The 20,628-nt window shown below is 47.2% G+C and overlaps 1 protein-coding gene and 1 non-coding gene across 11 annotated transcripts in view; both read left to right on the top strand.

Annotated features, from left to right (window-relative positions):
* Nucleotides 1–20,628, top strand: part of LOC146190732 (protein scribble homolog) — a 175,756-nt gene that overhangs the window by 37,928 nt on the left and 117,200 nt on the right. For 9 of the 10 annotated variants that reach the window (XR_014706574.1, XM_084601109.1, XM_084601104.1 and 6 more), the window contains exons 3-4: nt 19,938–20,016; nt 20,103–20,192. Coding sequence is in view for 9 of the 10 variants with exons in the window: in XM_084601109.1 (XP_084457235.1) it covers nt 19,938–20,016; nt 20,103–20,192 (169 nt within the window). In the remaining variant the exon portion in view is untranslated. Of the gene's footprint in view, nt 1–17,603; nt 17,695–19,937; nt 20,017–20,102; nt 20,193–20,628 lie in introns of those variants that run through there. The other variant, XM_084601108.1, reaches the window with a different exon arrangement.
* TRNAP-CGG (transfer RNA proline (anticodon CGG)) lies at nt 8,835–8,907 on the top strand. The gene has a single exon. It is a non-coding gene; the product is annotated as a tRNA-Pro (tRNA).

The following is a 20,628-nucleotide window of genomic DNA, read 5'->3' as shown; positions in this document are numbered from 1 at the left end:
TGCAAGTTCGATTATTATTTGTGGTGGAGGGCTGCGTATTATTTTCATCCGCACGGGCACGCTGACACGGTTATCCATCGTTCAGTGTAATCTTCGAGTGCAAAGTCACAACGGCGAAGAACAAATTGCATCTCTGCGCAGATTATCTGAAATGCAGTGGACGGCATACTGCTGCCCCTTTTTGCGAGGCAACAGACAGTTGCGCGGTTGGGCTATTGTGACGCCGCTATGTCATTCACGGCTTCATCGACGCTTTTTTTTTTTTTTTTTAATACGTTGGAGATATAACCTTAGTTTTTTCACTAGCGGGTGTTCACGCGGGTTAAACCTAGTTATCCGGTCGTAAGCTCCTTTAAGCATGACTACCCTCCCCCGACAGGTACCGCATGTCTTCGTAGAAAGTGCCTACAAAAGTGGTTCAGGAATGACTACTTTGCCCCATCCATCCACTGCGGAGTTTCTCGGTGCAGGGTCAAACGCGCAAGTGAACTATACCTTTGAGTTGCAGTGCGAGGAGTAAAGCTCACGCTTGATCTAAAAAAAAAAAGAAAAAAAAAAGAAATGGCGGGCATTTTGCATGATGTGAATTTAGGTGCGGTCACATATGACATTAGCATACTGTCGTAATCTACCAAAGTATGTGGTGGGTTTTTTTTTATCCCACTTGGATGTAAACCCCGCATTGTCCAAGCGTCCCTGCATGACATAGGAGTGGCGTGCTTACTCGGGATCGAGAGTAGATTTCGTTCAGCGCAACGGGCGGAAACGTCGCTAAAGATTTTCTGGCTCTGTTCGCCATCATGCAGTGGCGCCTTTTTTTTTTTTTTTTTTCGCAGGGGTGGCCTTAGCAGGTATAAGTGCTTCGAGCGCGGCCATCGAGGGTCCTTAAAGGTCCTTAAAGCTGGCCGCGCCGCGAGGCACATGTAACAGCGCTTTCCTGTCCTGGGCGTCGTTCGTCTCCTCCTCGGTTCCTTTATCTCTCCGCGTAGGCTCCACTCTTTCTGCCACGGCCATTGTTGTCGGCGTTGCTGCACACACGAGGTGCTGGCTTGCGCGCGCGTGACGCTGTAAATCGCGGCACCTTCTTCGGGCCTTATAAACTTGTGGCGGCCGAGAAGATTTGATGGAGCCCACCTCCTTGTATTACGGCCGCCTTGTCTGGATGGGCCGAGAGGGGGGAAATTGCGCTTTTACGCTAGCGCGCGCGCTCTTTACGACGGCTCTGTCGCCGCGCTGTTTGTTCCCGCACACACACATACACAGACGCAAAAATTGATAGGGCCTCGCGGGGTTTCTTCGGCCGCTGAAGCCTTCTTGTGTGCCGGTATACGACATTATCCTCCTTCCCCTCCTCATCTCGCGCATTAATTGGTCGATCGAGCGGAAAATTGGATTTTCTGGTGCGAGAGCGAAGGACTTACTTTTCTCTCTCTCTCTCGTGTACTTGCTACTTTTGTGGTCACCGTGAAAAAAACAAAATTCTCGAGACCGGTGAGAGTTGGACATAACGGCTGGCGCCGTGTTTGGAACGAGGGCCGCGCTGGCATGATTGCTTTGTCATGCGATCGCGCACTTATGCAAGCCGGCCACCGCGAACAGCAAACGACCTCTTCGTGTTATTTGCTAGCTGGAAGCGACCGAGTATTAAAACAATGCCGGGCGTCCATCCCGTACTTGTAGTGCCCGCTTTGTTTCGCGTGCATACAGCGTCGTATTCCGCTTTCCTTGCTCGGATGACCTGTGTTCGATGTCTGAAGCCAGCTTCCCCGCTGTCAAGGTGCTCCTTCTCCTTCGAGACCCTGTGGCTTCGGCCCAACTTGCGGCAGCAGAGGTGGTGTGGCGAACGGCACTACGTACCTGTTGGCGGAGAGAAAAGGATTCGATTTTCCCGCCGCACTCAATCCCGTAAGGCGAATATGAGACCCCGGCTTGCAAAAAAGCCGTTCATTAGAAAGCTTTTAGCACAGCCAGACCCTGGCACAACGTTTTGCTGTGGCAGGCTTGCTCCGACCCGCACCTGTCGCCTCGAGGCAGAGAGCGAAATGCGGAAGCTCGTCGTGAGCACCACGATGTGACATATCGTTCTCTTACCTCGCCTTCTTGTGACCGCGAATGATAACAGCGGAAGGACGGGGCGCAGTCTCGGCGGCTTTGAGCTTAGCCTCTCTTTCGTTTCTAGCGAAAATATGCGTGCGAATCGACTATTCCGGTTAGGCGACTAGTTCCAGTCAAGAAATTTGTATCGAGCCATTAGCAACCGCCATATCAGTTTTTTTTTTTCTTCTAAATTTGAAAACTCGATTACCTTCGGCGCTGCTGCTCTACAAATTTTGGCTGTTTCGTTCCAAAAGGCGCAAGTCCAAACCCGCGCTCTAGGCGCTGCTTATTGCGCCGTCAATCAGTGGTGCAACTGGCACGTCACCTTCTGTCCAGCCTGCGCTGCGGGGCTCGAAGCTGCTTGCTGCTCAAGCCCGCGCGGGACGAAAGCCGCGCCGCACTTACGCGCTGCGCGTGTTTTGTCGCGAGTTCGTGACTTGGTTCGAAGTAGCCGAAACTTGTTCAGCTACAGCGCCGAGGGTAATCGCATTTCGGAAGTTTAGAAAATCGATGTGGCTATCACGAATGGCCAGACACTCAAAACTGCTGTAAAGATTGACGTTGATTTGGCTGCCCATCCACAGACCCTTACGCAGCCTCCAGGAGCTTGGCTACCACGAGGAAGACGTAATTCTTTTGCGAGCAAATTTTCTTACACTGCACGCACGACCGGGGCTTAGAGAAATTCCATTACTCCTTCCCTTTTCCCCGTGGGGAGCAGCGCGCTCTGGCACATGTCAGTGAGCTGCTCGGCCTGGGAAACGGTGATTCGGATGCTCGCCGGATCCACCTCCGCCCTGGTGGTCGGCGATGTCTGAACCTAGCACTTAGAGCAGCGACTTCGCGCATGCGACCACGTTGCCTCGCATGCATCCAGCTGGGAGGCCGCAATCAAGAGAAAGCCGGCATGCGAAAGAAGCGAGTGAGGTTGGTCTTGCGGTCATGGCTACTGCTTGGAGCGTGAGCGCGCGCGGAGGCGAGCAGCAGGCACCCCTGGTTCTCGCGTGCTTCAAAGGGCGTGCTTGTGTTTTGTATGCGTGCATGGGAACGCGCATACTACGCCATACGCGTGCGCGGCGGCATTTCGCAACCCCTTGGAGGACGCTGGGATCGGGCGCCCCTCGTGCACCTGCCGAGAGGTCCTCGTAGTGTGCACACACACGTCGGCAGGCATGCGCGATGGCTGCGGCGGAGTCGAAGACGACTCGGACGGCGACGACGAAGACGCGGACGTGGGGTGCCGCCGGCGTCGTGGTCGCCCGGACAGGCGTCGCAAGCGCCGCGACCGGCGCCGCCAGGAAGAGCTGTGGCGCCGCCTCTGCGAGGCCTTCTTCCGCTCCTCGGCGTCCAGCTCGGCCACCCCCCCGTCTTCGTCCCGCGCGAGCCTGAGTGAGTGGCCGAAATTGGAATCGCCGCGCGGCGGTTAACCACACGAGACCCGGAGTGCGCGTTCTTCGGCCTCACTGAGCTCGTGGTAGCGCACTCGATGTGAGGTCTGCTCGCTTCCTCACATATTTGGGAACGTTCACGGTCCGCGAAGTATTGTGCATATTTTCGGCCGCGTCAGAGGCAGCAATACTTGAAGGGCCACGGTCCACTCTCCTGTCGGATATATTTTCCTCCTCGGTGACGGCTTCGCCCCTGGAACGCAAGGCTGCAACATTATTTAAAATGTTAATTAGTAGCGCAGTTAGTCACCACAATCAACCGATTCTGCCGTGTCCTTTTCTTCCATTCCCTCTCGGAGGTTTTTCACTCTCCTGCCTGGCCGTCCCCGCAAGTCAAATTCCCGTTCCTCCTCCTTGTTTGGCGTGATGCGTGGTGTGCAGTGCGGTTGTGCGAGCGAAGGGAAGGCTGTAGGAATGACACCAACACACAGAACGGTCTCTGAGCAGGCACTGCGCAACGAAACGGGCGAGAGAGAAGCGCAGCCCACCCTTCACCCCTCAGTCAGAGAGACGTGGATGCCGTCCTGGCTGTTGACGTCGTTGTCCAGGATTGGCGGCCAGAGTAGAGACCAAAGAACCTGGCTTTCGAAGGGGAGCATGATGGAGCTTTGATATTTATTTTTGCGGGTTTCCGGGGCGCGCATCGCTGTAATATTTTGCAGAGACTATCTCCGATACCTCATCGGAGCACTGGGCTTGTTTGTTTAAAATGGCATACCCGGCATAGTGGCCCTTCAAAGGTCGCGACGCACCGTTAAGTGGATTGGGCGCAGCGCGCTAAACGAGCAGCGGAATGGTGGTCGCTGGCAAGAACGGTACCGGAACTGTCCGCAAACTATCGCAACCATATATATGTTACTCCATGCCATACCATTGCTTCGCTTATGCGGTGCACAAACCGCCCCGAAAAAAAAAAAAAAAACGAAAAAGAAATTACGCATGACTTGTATATAACCACGGCCGGTCTCGAGGGAGATAGCGCGCTCTGCCTCAAGACCGGCCATGGTCCTGGCAGCGGCGCTGCAGTCGTTAGCTGCGAGTGCCTACCTCGACTCCCCTCCACTGGCAAAACTTAGCCGCAAGCAGCTCGCACTGTGTCCCTTCGTCTGAGAACCTATATTGTAATCATCGCCATAGTGAGAACACAGTACACTGGTTGGATTGTTTTCTGGGAAGTCTAGAAGGGCCGTAGTCGTTTCATATTATCGGGGTACCAAAATATCCAGAACCCGAGAACCGCAGTCAAAGCGCATGGTTTTACTTATCAGCCGCTCGATCAAGACTACGCTTCTAAAGAAGGAAGTTTGGCGTGGCCTCAGATATGGCAGTGAAATTAACTCCGCACAGCGATCCTGGGAGAGAAAAGAAAGGCGTATTAAGATCAGCGCTTTGTACTAATGTCGAATCGATATGACATTCCGTTTCGTTTTGCCTATGCTTTTCTGCCTTCTGATATGAGATGTCCCAACCTATTGGGTGTGGACGTTCACGTTTCTTCGTCGTGTCGTTAACGCTGTAGTTTCCTCGCGGACCCGCCTACGTCAGGATAGCGCCATTCGGTTACTATATATTTGCCTATAATTAACAAGACCAGCAAAAACAAAAAAATACAAGAAGCTTAACCATTCTTACGAACGCATTTTTAATTTTACCAATTCTGTTTTCTTCTAAAACGCTGCAAAGCCATGTGCAGTGTTGATGCATGGCGAATTGGCACAGAAACATTTATCCAGTAATAAGAGGCCAGCTGTAGGTGGTGGAAAACAGCTGCACCGGCATCGAACACCGCATGCGTTTTCGGGCAAAGCTCCGATACCAAGGCCGTGGCTCTGCTTTCAGGCATCAGCTCAACAGTGCCATTCGCCCCGACACGAACTTAGAGCGCTGTTTGTTGTCGTAGGTAACTTGCTTTATCTTTCTCCGCTTTCAGCTTTTACTTCCGCAGTGTGTTGTCATTGACAGTGTGAACGAACATTTCAGGTCTGCTTCGTCGCGTCCGTCCGACTGCCGTCTCCGCCTACTTGAACGCGCCTAGCCGTCTCCCCGCACTGCCGTCGTTCACGCGACGGGTAGCTTGACTGCACTGTTCACTTGCTCTGGCGCGTGACGTAAGACAACGAAGTCGTTTTTCATCGCCCTTCTTCGCTTGTCCTTTATGTTGTGCTGAGTGCTCGCACTGCAAGTACAGCTCCCTCTGCATACATCCAGAGCAATGACATATCGCTCTTCGAACTGCCCGAAAAGCACTGTCTCTGTGTGAGCGAACAGTCTACACTCCCGAAGAGATGGGAGTTGCGTTTCTCGTTTGCCGCGCGGTACAGTTTCACGCCGCTGACCCAGGGCAGTTTTCACAGTGTGTCGAGAATATTTGGCAGTCTTCCAGTAGGAAGGTTTTCATTTTTGTTATGTTATTTTTGGCCCCCTTTTGTAGTAGAGGAAATGCGCGCTGTGCGCAATCCGCGTGGCACTCGAAGGTTATTCGTCGCATTGCGCCTTTCGCCGAAATCTATTGCTAAGCGCGCGTCGTGTAACAGGAGGCATGGCAACTTTCTTTCTGCTCTGTGCTGGTGTGGACAACACGGGTCGGAGTGCTGGACCCTGTCGGATCGATGCGACAAGCGCTGTCCAGGGAGTTGCTGGGAGCTGTTTGACAGTCAGTGATAATGCCGAGCTGACGTCAAGCGCTCTGCTTTTCCCTGCTCTCTCTCTCTCCGTACGTTCCCTTTCCCTGGCATCTTGGTACGCTGTCGCCCCTCTAGTTGGATGTGAATTTGAGTGATGCACCCCTCCTCGTGCCGCGATAGGGTCCCTATGTCTAGGGGCTCTAGCCGAAATACAAAGTCGCTGCTGACTTCTCTCATGTAATCGCCGAAGCGTCGCCTGTCGACGTTGCTGCTGAACAGAGGTGCCCCTGGATGTGAACCCACTGCGCAGCTACACCTCCATGACTCTGTACCGTTAGAATCGGATGTCCTGTTAATTTTGCTCCGTGATTTTTTAATCCGGCGTAATTCGAATAATATTCCAGTTCCATTAGAATTCGCCTGCGGGGACGACCACGGAGATTTGGTCGTTACGTGCCCTCTGGGAAGGCGTGCACTTCAAGACGCGAGGATGGAGCCGCGATCGCCCTTTCCACATTTTGCTTGCCTTGTGAGCTTGTCTGACTTCCGTGTTCTCACTGCTAGTTTGCTTGGAAAAAAGTACTTAAGTACCTTGCGACCTTTGTATAGCAGCTTAGGCATGCCGAAAGTGTTTTAACCGGTACATGTGAACTGTTACGTCACTCTGCGACACCACGCGTGCAGAGCGGTGGCCGAGTCCTTCGCCAGCTGTTCTGGGAGGTTTCCTCGACGTCGAGCTGGGCTGTAGTGCTGGAGAGCCATCATTTGATGGGGATGTCATGGGTGTTGACCTTTTGCCCTCCGTAAAGGTGCCGCCACTGCAGTGATGGGATTTTGTTATGGAGAAGGCGTAGGCCATGTCTGGACGCCTACGCTCGAATAATATCGCCATCATGTTTCTCTATTCCCCCTGTCCCTTTCTCTTTTTTTATTTCCTTCCTCTGCATGGGACCTTACCTATAGTACCAGTCCTTGCGACCTGTACGTATGTGTCAGCTAAACACGTTATTCTGAACGGGGCATCATCAGCTTAGCGTCTGTGCTTGACCCGGTCGTCGCGCTTGACCTGTACCCAATGTGACTCCGTTGCTTGCCGAGATCGCTCTAGCGACTGCAGCAGCTCCGCCGGGACCATCATTCGTAACTCTGTCCCTGACAGGCCGCCGCCTTTATTCATCTCAGACTTTTGGCACAAACTTGATTATGCGCGCCTCTCCTGGTTCAGAGCCTCTCATGGGCTGTCGCCGGGGCACAAGTTTCTGGACGCCTTCGGCGCGCATTAGCAAGTCGATGCAGTTATCACGGTTATCATATCCCCCGAGGACCTCGCCGTACGCTGTTGAACTCGGAAAGATGAGTTGCAGTGTCGAGGTTGGATGGACAGGGACTGCGAAAGGGGAAAGGGAAAGGGGGGGGGGGGGGGGGGTATGCATTTTCTCACCGTCGCGCGTGCTTGCTTGCCTACTGAGCGTTTGCATATTTATGCCTCGTGCCGATGTCCAGCCGAGCTCGTCCGTCTCTTTTCATTTTTCTTTCTCCCACTGCCTTCATCCGCCCAACCACTCAAGCTGTGTGTGGTTGTGGCAGAGTTGCCTCGCGCGCGAATAATAATCTCGTACACGCCGTCGAATCACTCTTCTGTCGCCGAACGTCGGAACCAGTCTCGAAAAGCGATGCAGCTCCGCCCCCCCCCCCCCCCCCTTTCCCCATTTGTGGCTCTAGAACAAGCATAGATAGGCTCGATGTGCGTTGGTTTTCGCGTTTATGCGGCATTTTTCGTACGGAAGGTCAGGTGTGTTGCAGGCGGCGGCACGATCCATCACGGGCCATTCGCGGCACTGCCCGTCACCTTGTCGATCGCCCTGCCGGGCTCCGCCGAAGTTGTAGTCTGCTCCTGCAAACCGCCTCGATGGTCCTGTCGCGATACTTGTCGATCTGTATTGTCGCATTTTCGATCTGTGCTTGTCGTCGACGGTCGCTCGATGAAAGAACGGGTTCTGGCTGTGGAAGTTTGACTGCATCAGGCGATGATAAAGTGCGAGCCCCTTTTCCTCGACGCCAGCTTGAAAGCACGGCAAGTGCCCTAGGAAATTGCAATGCCGTCTCGCTGCTAGTAGTGCCAGCCACGTGGTGCTCCGCTGTCTCGCTTTGTCACTGCGCTGCTACTTTGCTGCTGTCTCACGAGCAGCATTGCACTGTGCAGGTAACTCAGGCAGCGGGAAGAGGTCAAGAAGCGGGGGCACCCGTAATGTTAGGTGATGTTGGTGAGGCCAGAACATCAATTCCAACGAACCAGAAGATCGATTTCTTGGGGGGCAGATTTGTCTAAACAAAACAACAAAACTACGCTATTCCTTAACGTAGACCTTCGCTGTAACGAAACGTTTTATATATATATGTATATATATATAAGGGGAAATTAGGGTGCTCGTTATAATACATGAATGAAAGAAGCCAACAGTCGGCGAGGCCAAGGAAATCATTGGGGATTGTACTTTGTCTTTATTTTTTTTTTATATTTTTACTTCGATAATCACATAAATTAGTAATGTAATCTGTTCAGGGGAAAGATAATTAAACACAAAGTAGAAGAAAAGTGGTGAACACTCTCAAGGTTCGTATACAGACAACATAGATACCCAAGAAAGTATCAGGGGGGACAGCGGCCGATGTAGCTCAGTTGGAAGAGCACCGGACGCGGTATTCGGAGGTCGTGGGTTCGGTCCCCAGCATCGGCACGTTGTTTTTCCTTCTACTTTGTGTTTAATTATCTTTTCCCTGAACAGATTACATTACTAATTTATGTGATTATCGAAGTAAAAAAAATATGACAAAGTACAATCCCCAATGCTTTCCTTGGCCTCGCCGACTGCTGGCTTCTTTCATTCACATATATATATATATATATATATATATATATATATATATATATATATATATATATGAAGGAAAGAAGCCAACAGTCGGCGAGGCCAAGGAAAGCGTTGGGGATGGTATCTTTATGTCATTTTTTTTTTTTTAATGTTTACTTCGATAACCACAGAAATTAGCGGCCGATGTAGCTCAGTTGGTAGAGCACCGGACGCGTTATTCGGAGGTCGTGGGTTCGGATCCCACCATCGGCACGTTGTTTTTTCTTCTACTTTGTGTCTAATTATCTTTCCCCTAAACAGATTACATTACTAATTTCTGTGGTTATCGAAGTAAACATTAAAAAAAAAATGACATAAAGATACCATCCCCAACGCTTTCCTTGGCCTCGCCGACTGTTGGCTTCTTTCCTTCATGTATTATAACGAGCACCCTCATTTCCCTTTGATTGATCTGCTTGTAGCTTACGGGGGTCTCGGCTCTGGCAGTCTTGAGGCCATAGGTAGCGTAAGAGGGTTCTAGCACAGCTTTCGCCCTCGCTCCTGATCACGTTCTACGTGACGCTGGCGGTAACAAAGGACGTCCCACGTCCGCCGCTATGGCTGAGGGTGGCGCTGGTGAACACTCTCAAGGTTCGTATACAGACAACATAAATACCCAAGAAAGTAGCAGGGGGGACAGCGGCCGATGTAGCTCAGTTGGTAGAGCACCGGACGCGTTATTCGGAGGTCGTGGGTTCGGATCCCACCATCGGCACGTTGTTTTTTCTTCTACTTTGTGTCTAATTATCTTTCCCCTAAACAGATTACATTACTAATTTCTGTGGTTATCGAAGTAAACATTAAAAAAAAAATGACATAAAGATACCATCCCCAACGCTTTCCTTGGCCTCGCCGACTGTTGGCTTCTTTCCTTCATGTATTATAACGAGCACCCTCATTTCCCTTTGATTGATCTGCTTGTAGCTTACGGGGGTCTCGGCTCTGGCAGTCTTGAGGCCATAGGTAGCGTAAGAGGGTTCTAGCACAGCTTTCGCCCTCGCTCCTGATCACGTTCTACGTGACGCTGGCGGTAACAAAGGACGTCCCACGTCCGCCGCTATGGCTGAGGGTGGCGCTGGTGAACACTCTCAAGGTTCGTATACAGACAACATAAATACCCAAGAAAGTAGCAGGGGGGACAGCGGCCGATGTAGCTCAGTTGGTAGAGCACCGGACGCGTTATTCGGAGGTCGTGGGTTCGGATCCCACCATCGGCACGTTGTTTTTTCTTCTACTTTGTGTCTAATTATCTTTCCCCTAAACAGATTACATTACTAATTTCTGTGGTTATCGAAGTAAACATTAAAAAAAAAATGACATAAAGATACCATCCCCAACGCTTTCCTTGGCCTCGCCGACTGTTGGCTTCTTTCCTTCATGTATTATAACGAGCACCCTCATTTCCCTTTGATTGATCTGCTTGTAGCTTACGGGGGTCTCGGCTCTGGCAGTCTTGAGGCCATAGGTAGCGTAAGAGGGTTCTAGCACAGCTTTCGCCCTCGCTCCTGATCACGTTCTACGTGACGCTGGCGGTAACAAAGGACGTCCCACGTCCGCCGCTATGGCTGAGGATGGCGCTGGTGAACACTCTCAAGGTTCGTATACAGACAACATAAATACCCAAGAAAGTAGCAGGGGGGACAGCGGCGGATGTAGCTCAGTTGGTAGAGCACCGGACGCGTTATTCGGAGGTCGTGGGTTCGGTCCCCAGCATCGGCACGTTGTTTTTCCTTCTACTTTGTGTTTAATTATCTTTTCCCTGAACAGATTACATTACTAATTTATGTGATTATCGAAGTAAAAAAAATATGACAAAGTACAATCCCCAATGCTTTCCTTGGCCTCGCCGACTGCTGGCTTCTTTCATTCACACATATATATATATATATATATATATATATATATATATATATATATATATATATATATATATATATATATATGTGAAGGAAAGAAGCCAACAGTCGGCGAGGCCAAGGAAAGCGTTGGGGATGGTATCTTTATGTCATTTTTTTTTTTTTAATGTTTACTTCGATAACCACAGAAATTAGCGGCCGATGTAGCTCAGTTGGTAGAGCACCGGACGCGTTATTCGGAGGTCGTGGGTTCGGATCCCACCATCGGCACGTTGTTTTTTCTTCTACTTTGTGTCTAATTATCTTTCCCCTAAACAGATTACATTACTAATTTCTGTGGTTATCGAAGTAAACATTAAAAAAAAAAATGACATAAAGATACCATCCCCAACGCTTTCCTTGGCCTCGCCGACTGTTGGCTTCTTTCCTTCATGTATTATAACGAGCACCCTCATTTCCCTTTGATTGATCTGCTTATATATATATATATATATATATATATATATATATACACACACACACACGTAACGGATGTAACACTTGAGCAGTTGTTCCTATGGGAACTACATTTCCATACATTTTTTACATTTTTGTTCCATACATTTGGTATACCGTTTTGGCGAAGTAAATAGTTCCTGCTAATAAGTGTAATGAACCAGCAGTGAACATCACTTTCCATTTCGGGCCGTGTGTATAGGTCCGAAACGATGCACAAACTATCCGTGTCCATTCGATGTAGCAAGTTGAAGTTACCGCGCGTAATCGGCTCTGCTGAAGAGCCCAAGCAGGGCCCGCGTAGAAAAGTCCCACCGCACACTGCGTCGACTTAGCGTGACTGCCGGCGCGCTCGTCTTCTCCGAGGCTCGAGTACACCGACAGGCCATAGACGTCATTACAATGCCGCGGCGCCTCGGCACAATCCCAGGAAATCGGACCACTAATTCTTTGTGTTGAAGAAACATGCCCAGAATTAGGTAAAGGGGGCACGTGAACAGTAAAACAAAAAACTAATTACAGGCCGCGGTAAAACACATGATTATACAAAGATGAAAATAAAACAAGTGTATTAAAAAAAGATGAGACACCATAGATGAGACGGAGGTTTTGAACGGATGATGATGGCTGATGAGTTATGCGAGACTCCGGGGCACGGCACTTTCGGGTGTCAAGTCCCTCTTCCCATCTGACAACGGTAGCGACGGGACTCTGCGACAGAGCGGCGTGTTTTCAGAGTTGTTCTGTTACCGCTGCGTCGTCTTTCCGTCAGGGCAGTACAGTTACGTCAGTATCCCGTTTCTAACACTACGCTGCATGAAGTACGGTAGAACACTGATGAAATTTCTTGTAATGCATCGTGTTTCTCAGGGACACAGACTTGCATTGCAAGAAGTGATTTTATCCCGCTCCTTTGGGAAACTAACAGTACCTTGACACACTAGCCTTTCTTTTCCTTTTTTACCCTACTAAGCATTTACTAAGCTGTCTCGATGCGTTCATATACCGGGGGCCTCAGCTAACATGAATCAATGGTTAAAAAATTAAATAGCCCAGGTAAATCACTCGTATGCAGCTGCCAGCATTCTTTCGCACCACAGGTAATTTTTGGTTTCAGAAATAGGTCATTAGTTGATTAGGTGATTTTTCCTCATTCACTTAATATTGACTTTAGACAAAAATGTGATTTGCTCCGCACCTTCAGAAAGCTCCCATTCCATTTATTTGCGGTAAAGAAAGCCTCGCGTGTACCTTTTTTTCCGAGCTCCAAAGAAAGCCCGCGAAATGCAAAAACAATCGCGTTACTGGCGCATTCGCCCGCCACGATTGCCCTGCAGCCGTGGCTTGCAGCGGCAGGCCGATATGTCTGCAGTGGTTTCTTCGCCCGCATGAGCCAGTCGGCGCATGTGACGGTGCATATTGCAGCGAGCGCAGTGAGCTGGCTGAGCGGGCTACAGCCATCGCCAACTTTTCAGCCTAACGCCGGAATTGGGCTATTCTTTTGAATAAATTCATTCAAAAGATCGCTCGATGCATGGCCGAAGGAGAGGAGCAATGTAAACAGGGAAAATATTCTCCCGTCATTTTAGGCTCCCATCTTTGGTCTAAGCGCCGGAGCCGTTACGGACGGGCACCAGTAAAAAGCATTTCGTGTCGAGTGGCTCTGGTTGGAGGTATTTGAAATTAATGGGTCATTGACGAGAGGTGATACATGTTATGTGATGTTAGGAAGATAGTGAGAGACCGGAAAGTGTGGCGTGACATGGTCCATAGGGTCACGAAGAGTCGGACACGACTGAACTGAACTGATACATGGGAAGTGATTTCTTGGTAGTGTAACTACCCGTTTTGGGCGGCAAAGCTAGCCTACTGGCATGCGACAGTAACGGCTGCAAGAAAAAGCGGGGCCCCGTAGACTTTGGTGCGGTGACGTTCACCTGTACGCTCATTCTGACGGGACCGGCGTGTGAGAGAAGGAAGGTGGTCGACGTCGTCGCATCGGAGACACCGTAGGAGCCTCTCCTCGCAGCGGCTCGTATCCTGCGCTGCGTCGGTCACTTTACGCTCGAGCGGTAGCATTCAGCAGCAGCGAGGAACGGTCAGGCTAACCTTGTGGCGGCGCGTGGTTTCTTATCGGCAGCAGCGTGCTCGGGGCCTGACGCGCGCGGGTGACCCGGAAACAATCGTGCACGCGGACCTCTTCCCCTCGCCATTTCACCCTCACCTTGTTCGTCGTCATGGGCGTGACTCTCGATGCGGCTGGCCTGCCGTCTTCCTTTCCGTGCCTCCCACTCCCGGTTTCGCGTGTTCTGTGTCCGTGCAGAGCCATTAGACTAGTGACAACTGTACCTTATAAAAGAAAGGATGGGGAGTTAGATGCCTAGTGCCACTGTTTGGTCGAGCCAATGCGCAAACCAAAAATTTTCTGGCCATCGAGTGTGACGAAACATGCTGTTTTGTTGGTAGACTCGTATGACTTAATGACAAGGTAATATTTACTTCAAAATCATCAATGACAACTTCGGGAGTTATTGAACATTTTGAGCGGGTATTATATTTTAGGATGTCGCCTCTCTACGCCGCAACAAGGCATTTAAAAAAAATTACTGCCTCAAGCCCAGCCTAGATGATCAGCTTAGTCTGGTCGACCGGACTCGGGAGATGGCTTGGGTCCACGGCATCCTGGACTGAGGAGGCTGCCCACCTAGGGCGAATATTTCAGACCTGCTCTGAATAAATGTTTGTCTCTCTCTCTGCCTCACCTGAGATCGAGAGTAGACGTAAACATGAAATCGTTAGACATTGGACAGTGGAGCCACCCTTGAGGACAGTACAGAAGCCTTTACTCAGCGTAGTGCCCCCCTCACCTACATTGAGCTGCCCTCTCTCAAAGGCGCCTGGCAGCCAGTGAATGAAGTATGATGATGAAGTGTGTGGTTTAATGTATCTGATTGATTGCTTTCACATTGAGCAACACTGTACAGCACTGTGCAGGCTTCGTCTTTGTAATATATAGACCCACTTATTTTCATAAGGGGCAGAACTGTGATCAAAATGCATGAGATTATGGTGGAAATGAAGAGATCTTGTTTCATACAATATAGGTTGAGCACTGCCGTATCCGAGAAGCAGGAGTTCATAATTTTAATGTAGCGGGTTGAAAACTGCATAAAACCAACTGGAGTGACTTCTTGTAACGAAGCACTGTCATTATCACTGTGGCACGCATGTGACCACATCTCTGGAAAATATAGCCAATTTTATAGTGCGCACTGCTCTTTTTTTTTATTATTATTTTTTTTTTTCAGTGCGCTCATCATCGTTCATTATATTTTGCGCTCGACCCTCACTTTTGCATTGCTTGATGTGCTTTTAGTGTTTGTCACTAGATGGTGCCACAGTGCTTTGAATTCCTTGGATGAAGCGGTCACTGCGGCCCACTAAAACTAAAAAGTGAGGCGTACATTCCTCTGCGGTAACAGCCTTGGTGAAAACAAAATTGGTGTTACTCTTCACTTAGAAATTGCGTTTTACCGTCTGGTGGGTGAAATTTGTAGTCAAACCCACTTGTCACACTATTCAAGTGCCAGTGGTATATCATTGTTATAGCCAATAATTGTTATAACTGGGTTATGCAAAGAGAGAAAAAAAAAGAAAATCATTGGAACATTTTTGACAAGATAGTAGATTACAATGTGGATTTTCTTGCAAGAAAAAAAAATTTGTCATTCAGTGTTGACTGATTCGTTTTGTAATTTGTTCACACCTCAATGCAGTGTGCCTAACTACTGCACATAACCGAGTAGGGTCTCTAATGCAAGTGAAGTTCCGAAGGAACTCTTATCATTTTAAGGCGCCTTTCGTCGTTGCCGTCACCCCCCCTGCACCCCTGCACCGCCACGACATATAAGTGTTCATGGCGTGCACAATGTCGGTGTGCATGGTCATGTGAAATTTTCACTTTCACGCACTAGATCGAACTGTCATTCGGCTCCACCTTTCGTCGTGCATGCACTTTCCCATTGTGAGCGTATTCACGTTTTTTGTAGTATTTGCACGTTTTTCTCCCTTACAAGGTTGGCTCTTGTAAACCAGATGGAATTGATATGACTGATAATGTGCCAGGATATTGTTATAAGTGGTTTATTTTGCCACAGGAAACATGGAAAAATAGATGGATGGTGCCGCGGTAGACAATTGTTATATCCGGTATATTATTTTTATAAGGGGGTTTGACTGTATTAGTTTTCGGGTCGGCACATCACTTTTGTCAATGCCCAGTCGTCATCGCAGTTGTTGCTTATGGTGTCTAGTAGCGGTCTACATAAAAACAGGCACGTGCACTGATTGAAAAATTCTTGGTAAAATTATTCTACAGCATTTCTAATAAAACTGCTGTGAAAACAACTGGTAGCTTTCCATTGTGTTGAAAAAAATGTTAAAAATATGGACGCTTAAAGTGCAGTGTACAATCTCTTTAATAGCTTCTTGAATTGAAGCAGTGTGACCTGCACATTCCAGCAAGTAGTAACAAAAGCTAACTACCAAAGATGAACGCTGTACTTTTAGACTTCTTATTCAACACTAAAGAGGGTGGGACCTGAAGTGCCGAGCTAGTTGGTTTTCCGATATAAAAACGGGAACTTCTAGACCAACAAAGATACACACAAGCACTTAATTTACTTCTTCAAAGTTCACAATGTATTTTTGTCATGAGTTGAGTGGGTTGTAACATCAAATACCCATTCAGCCAGTGGGAACTATCATCCCACCAAAGCCAGGTTTTTATTCGAACAAGAAGTGTAATTCTGTTGCATTAATGGAACTATTTTGCTTACTGTGCTGGTGTTGACTATAATGTGCTAACTTCTGTAGAATATGAGTGCTTAGCTTGGTGGAAAAAATTGGTAAGGTTATCGCCAGATATGCTTCAATTGCTTTTATAATGCAGTATGGGGCCTTTGGCTTATAAAAGAAGCAATGAGTCTAATGACATCATGGTGTGCTCATGAGGGGCTGCAATGTTGCACCCTAAGCCGGTATAAGCCAGTCTGCACTTTCTACTTATTCTGCTTGACAACAGTTTAGATTTGGTGTAATTGCTGAATGATAAGCATAGCAGAGAACAACATAACATGGAGAAAGGATTCTGTGCGCTGTTTTATCCATGGTTATTCTGCTGGTTAGGTTTTGCAGTATTGGTATTTATAACCTGCATTCTTGCCAAGATTAATGTGAACAACGGGGAAATTTCTGCTGGTTTCAATCTTCTTGATTTCAATCACATTGATAACTTTACAAAGCTTTCTATTTGGAGTATATGGTTTTTGTGTTGGTGTCGTTTTCATGGCTTGTTTGCACTTATATATGCATTGTGAGGCTCATTGTGGAGTTCAAATATGTGTCTTAAATATGAAAATTTGTGGGTGGTTTCAGTTGGAAAGAAACACTAATTCATAGAAAAAAAAAAAAGTAAATGTTCTATGAGCTCAGAAAGTGACCTGATTGCATTTCTCATGTGATGAGGGATTTGTACACGCTGTCCAACGAAAGACTGTTACAGGCATTTGATAGGCGTGGTTGGAATTTTTTTGGCACTTCATTGCTTTGGCCACCATCACGTTTGGCGCAGATTTGTTTCTTTTTTTTTTTTTTTACTGCTGTTTGCAGTTATGCTATAACCGCAGAAATAAAAGGCAGAAATGTATCGTCATTTTGATGGCAGCATGTCAGGCACTGCTCGAGCACGCTTGACCGACTTTCCTTATTGAAGCATCCGGCATAGTGTACACAATGAAATCATTGTGACACCTGCCACTTCTGGCTGAGCCTTTTTAATAGGGCAAGGTTCTGCAGCCTGCACTCTAGTCTAGTCCTGGGCAGGCAGAGGTGAAATCACTCTAGCAGCAGAAAGAAAAGAATGGCGGCTCATCGGGCACGCTGCAGCAGCAGCAACCGCAGCTGCGCGTATGCCCATCTTTGCGTGTGATCTGTCTCTCTCTTTTTCTGTCTCTCCTCCTCTGCTCCTATTTCTTTTCTTTTGTTGGTATTGCCTCTGGCATCTGTCAAGCTTGTGGCTTTGTCATGTACTCTACCGTTCCCTTTCTCCTCTTGCGGCTCTTTCTCGCTCTCTAAGCGGTCACATGTTTGAATTCTCAGCCTCATCGCGATTGTTTAGCACTCTCAGAAATGCGTTGCGAGCATTGTAGACGTAGGCGCTGCACTTGTAAGGTGCGCATTGCTCGCCGATCTGTTGAACCAGGTGTGTATGCACCTTTCATTTGCATTCTTAGCTGGGGTGTGGGCCTGTGCTTGTGAGCGACGCCCTTAATTGTTTTTGGGGGGCCAGAATGTCATAAAAGGTCCAGGCTATGTGATTTTTTGCATTGTCTAAACTTTTGCTGACCACGTATATAGCTTGCGGAATGCTTCCTTATTAATGTGCTATCTTCTAGTAAAGAGCGTTCGTGAATGCTCTGCTAACCGTTTGCATACGCTTGCTATTTGCAATGTTTCATGCTTATCTGTTTTGATATTGCTTAGTTTTGTCTTTGTATCAAATTGGTGTTAATAAGCACCATGTTTGATGCATACAGTGATCAATATGTGCTTTATTTTTTTCGCCTGCATTTTGTTTTGGTTTTGTATTCCTAATTGCTTCACTAGCACAGTATGTAATCACTGCACTGGCACCATAGCTTAATGGGTTTTTTTATACTTTCATGGTGGGCCATAGTGATGATGTTTGGTGGCTTTTTTGGGGGGTGTCACATTGTAGTTTAATGAAAAGGTAGTTCAAAAGTGTATGTTGTCGGGCCAGCTGGTTATGAATATTGTAGATGAAGTTAGCGCAAAACGGATAGTTAATAGGCATATTGATGCCCCAGTTTTGTTTGCATGTGTGTTAATTGTGGCTTAAATGGGACTGGTTTATTTTCTTGATGCCTTCAAAAAGAGTATTTCCTTAGGTGCATCGCTGCTTAGTATGTACATTTAGTTTCTCATCAGCTTTATTGTTAGTGCAGATCAGTTGAATTTTTTGTGTGCATATTGGCCTCGACTACATTTTTTCCTGCTCACGGGTGGGTGATTGCCTTAATTCTTAATTACTTCTTCGAAATTAGGCCTGGAGAGATCAAAAACTTGTGATGACTAGTCATTCCTCGATTTAAACTACTGAGTAATGTTCAGCTCTCCCTCGTTATAAAAAACATACTTATAGGTAATATATTAGGGTTCATCTGGTGGCAGTGAAAAGCTTTCTAGTATTTTGTTTTTATCCAAATTTATATTTAGCTGCTGTGAGACTTCTCTGAAGTGCGTTCTTAATATTGCCCAGTTTTCGCATGGTTTCACGAGCAGTGTAGATTTCTTCTGGCTCTGGGCCGCAGCTTTCGTAGTTATGCAATGAATAATGCCAAAAAAAATTCCTTGTGCAACTGTTGCTTCTACACTTATCAGCCTATGTTAACCATCATGCTGTTGAATTTCAGCAATGCCCCCGGTGTACAGGGCACACCATCTAAATGGTGGCTTGCACCTGCATGAGTTCTTACTCTTTAACCTTCACTGTCGGTGGCACACACATCAGTCAAATGTGGTTTACGGTGGTTTACTGATGGGAAAAAGAAATCTATTCTCCTAAAGAAAGGAATGAGTCTTCAACGTTTTTTTTTCTGGAAACGGCCTGCAAACGATATGCTTATTGGCATTTAAAAGCTGAAAATATCCATGATGAATGCTGTGGCTTTTCTATTAATGGTTGCATTGCACACATAGGCATTTTTTATAGCATTTGGTGTTCCACCTGAGCGATATTCGTCACAGTGGCGGTTTGAGGCTGACTGACGATGACTCTGTGGGAAAGTTACACAGTTCATCACAAAAGAGGCCCGCAATTGAAGGCCGCAAATAAGCAAGAAAAGTGGTCATTGGGAAGATGACTGCTTGGCTGGTGCTGTTGATATCATAGGCCAATGTGCAGTTGATGAATATAATTTTACATTGAAAAAAGATGTTTTTTTTTTCTCACTTCAATGACAAATATATCAAAATATCAGCTTTTGCTGCATTTAACCCTTTTTCTTCGAAACCACATGGGCTGAAACAATTATTTCTACCCATTACGTAACAAACAGAAGACAAAGAGCCTGCATAACTGGAATTGTAGAAATTAATGTAGGGAATTTCATTTCACTGAGTGTTTATTGCATATCTTGACTTCAAAATCACCATAAAAATATTCTTTAGTGAATCTTGCTCAGCAAAAGGAAATTGGAAAGCTATTTGCAGTAATGGCATTGTGACTGTTTTAGCGCAATAGGTCCTGAGAAAAAGGGCATTAAACATGATACAAAATATGTGGGAATTACCTGTCTCCCTTAAAGGGGGAGGTGGTGCAACCTTTTTTTTTTTTTACAGTTCATCATTTTCTGTTGATCCTGTTTTCTGCTGTAGTGTATGAAACATAAAATGTTCATTGCAAGCGTTCTTCCTATTTTACAGATATTCAAGAAATACCCGAGAACATAAAGTTCCTCAAGTCCCTCCAGAGCGCAGATTTCAGCAGCAATCCTCTTTCCAAGCAAGTTACTTTTCAACAGTTAGATGAAAGTGTGCATGCAGTAATTATATGTTTAACCGCTGGTAAATTTTCTTTGCCTCCTTTAGACTTCCTGCTGGTTTTGTACAGCTTCGAAGCTTAACAGTATTGGGCCTTAATGATGTCTCATTAACACAGTTGCCCCATGACTTTGGCAGGTGAGTAAGCTTTCAAGAAAATCCTTTTCTTTTAGTCAAATACCTTGCTTAAATTAAACCTGTGCATATATTTGGCACATGCTATTGATTACCTGAAGCATAGAAAAAAAAAAAGAAAGTAAAAGTGCCAACTTCCTTTCAGATTGTTACTTTCCTTATGGGAAACATTGAACTAAACCGAAATTGCACCTTATACAAAACCTGGAACTAGAGAAGTGTGCTTATAATGAATTTAGTGAATGTGCAGAAAGCAAAACATTTTTTCGCCTTCTGCTTTTTGAAGAGTTCACCTGCACGCTAGCAGAACAGCTCAGTTAATTCAGTTTATTGTTTGCCTGCACCACGGCTGCAAGAGGACAGGAGTAAGGCAGTAACGTCAAATAGTGCTGTGCATCTGTTTTCTTTGGCTCTAATATTTTTTGCTGCCACACTAAGA

Source organism: Amblyomma maculatum, chromosome 4 (assembly GCF_055883805.1).
Source record: "Amblyomma maculatum isolate TAMU_Amacu chromosome 4, ASM5588380v1, whole genome shotgun sequence".
Taxonomy (NCBI): Eukaryota; Metazoa; Arthropoda; class Arachnida; order Ixodida; family Ixodidae; genus Amblyomma; species Amblyomma maculatum.
Note: the sequence above shows the minus strand (reverse complement) of the source record. Positions and strands in the feature narration are given on the sequence as shown.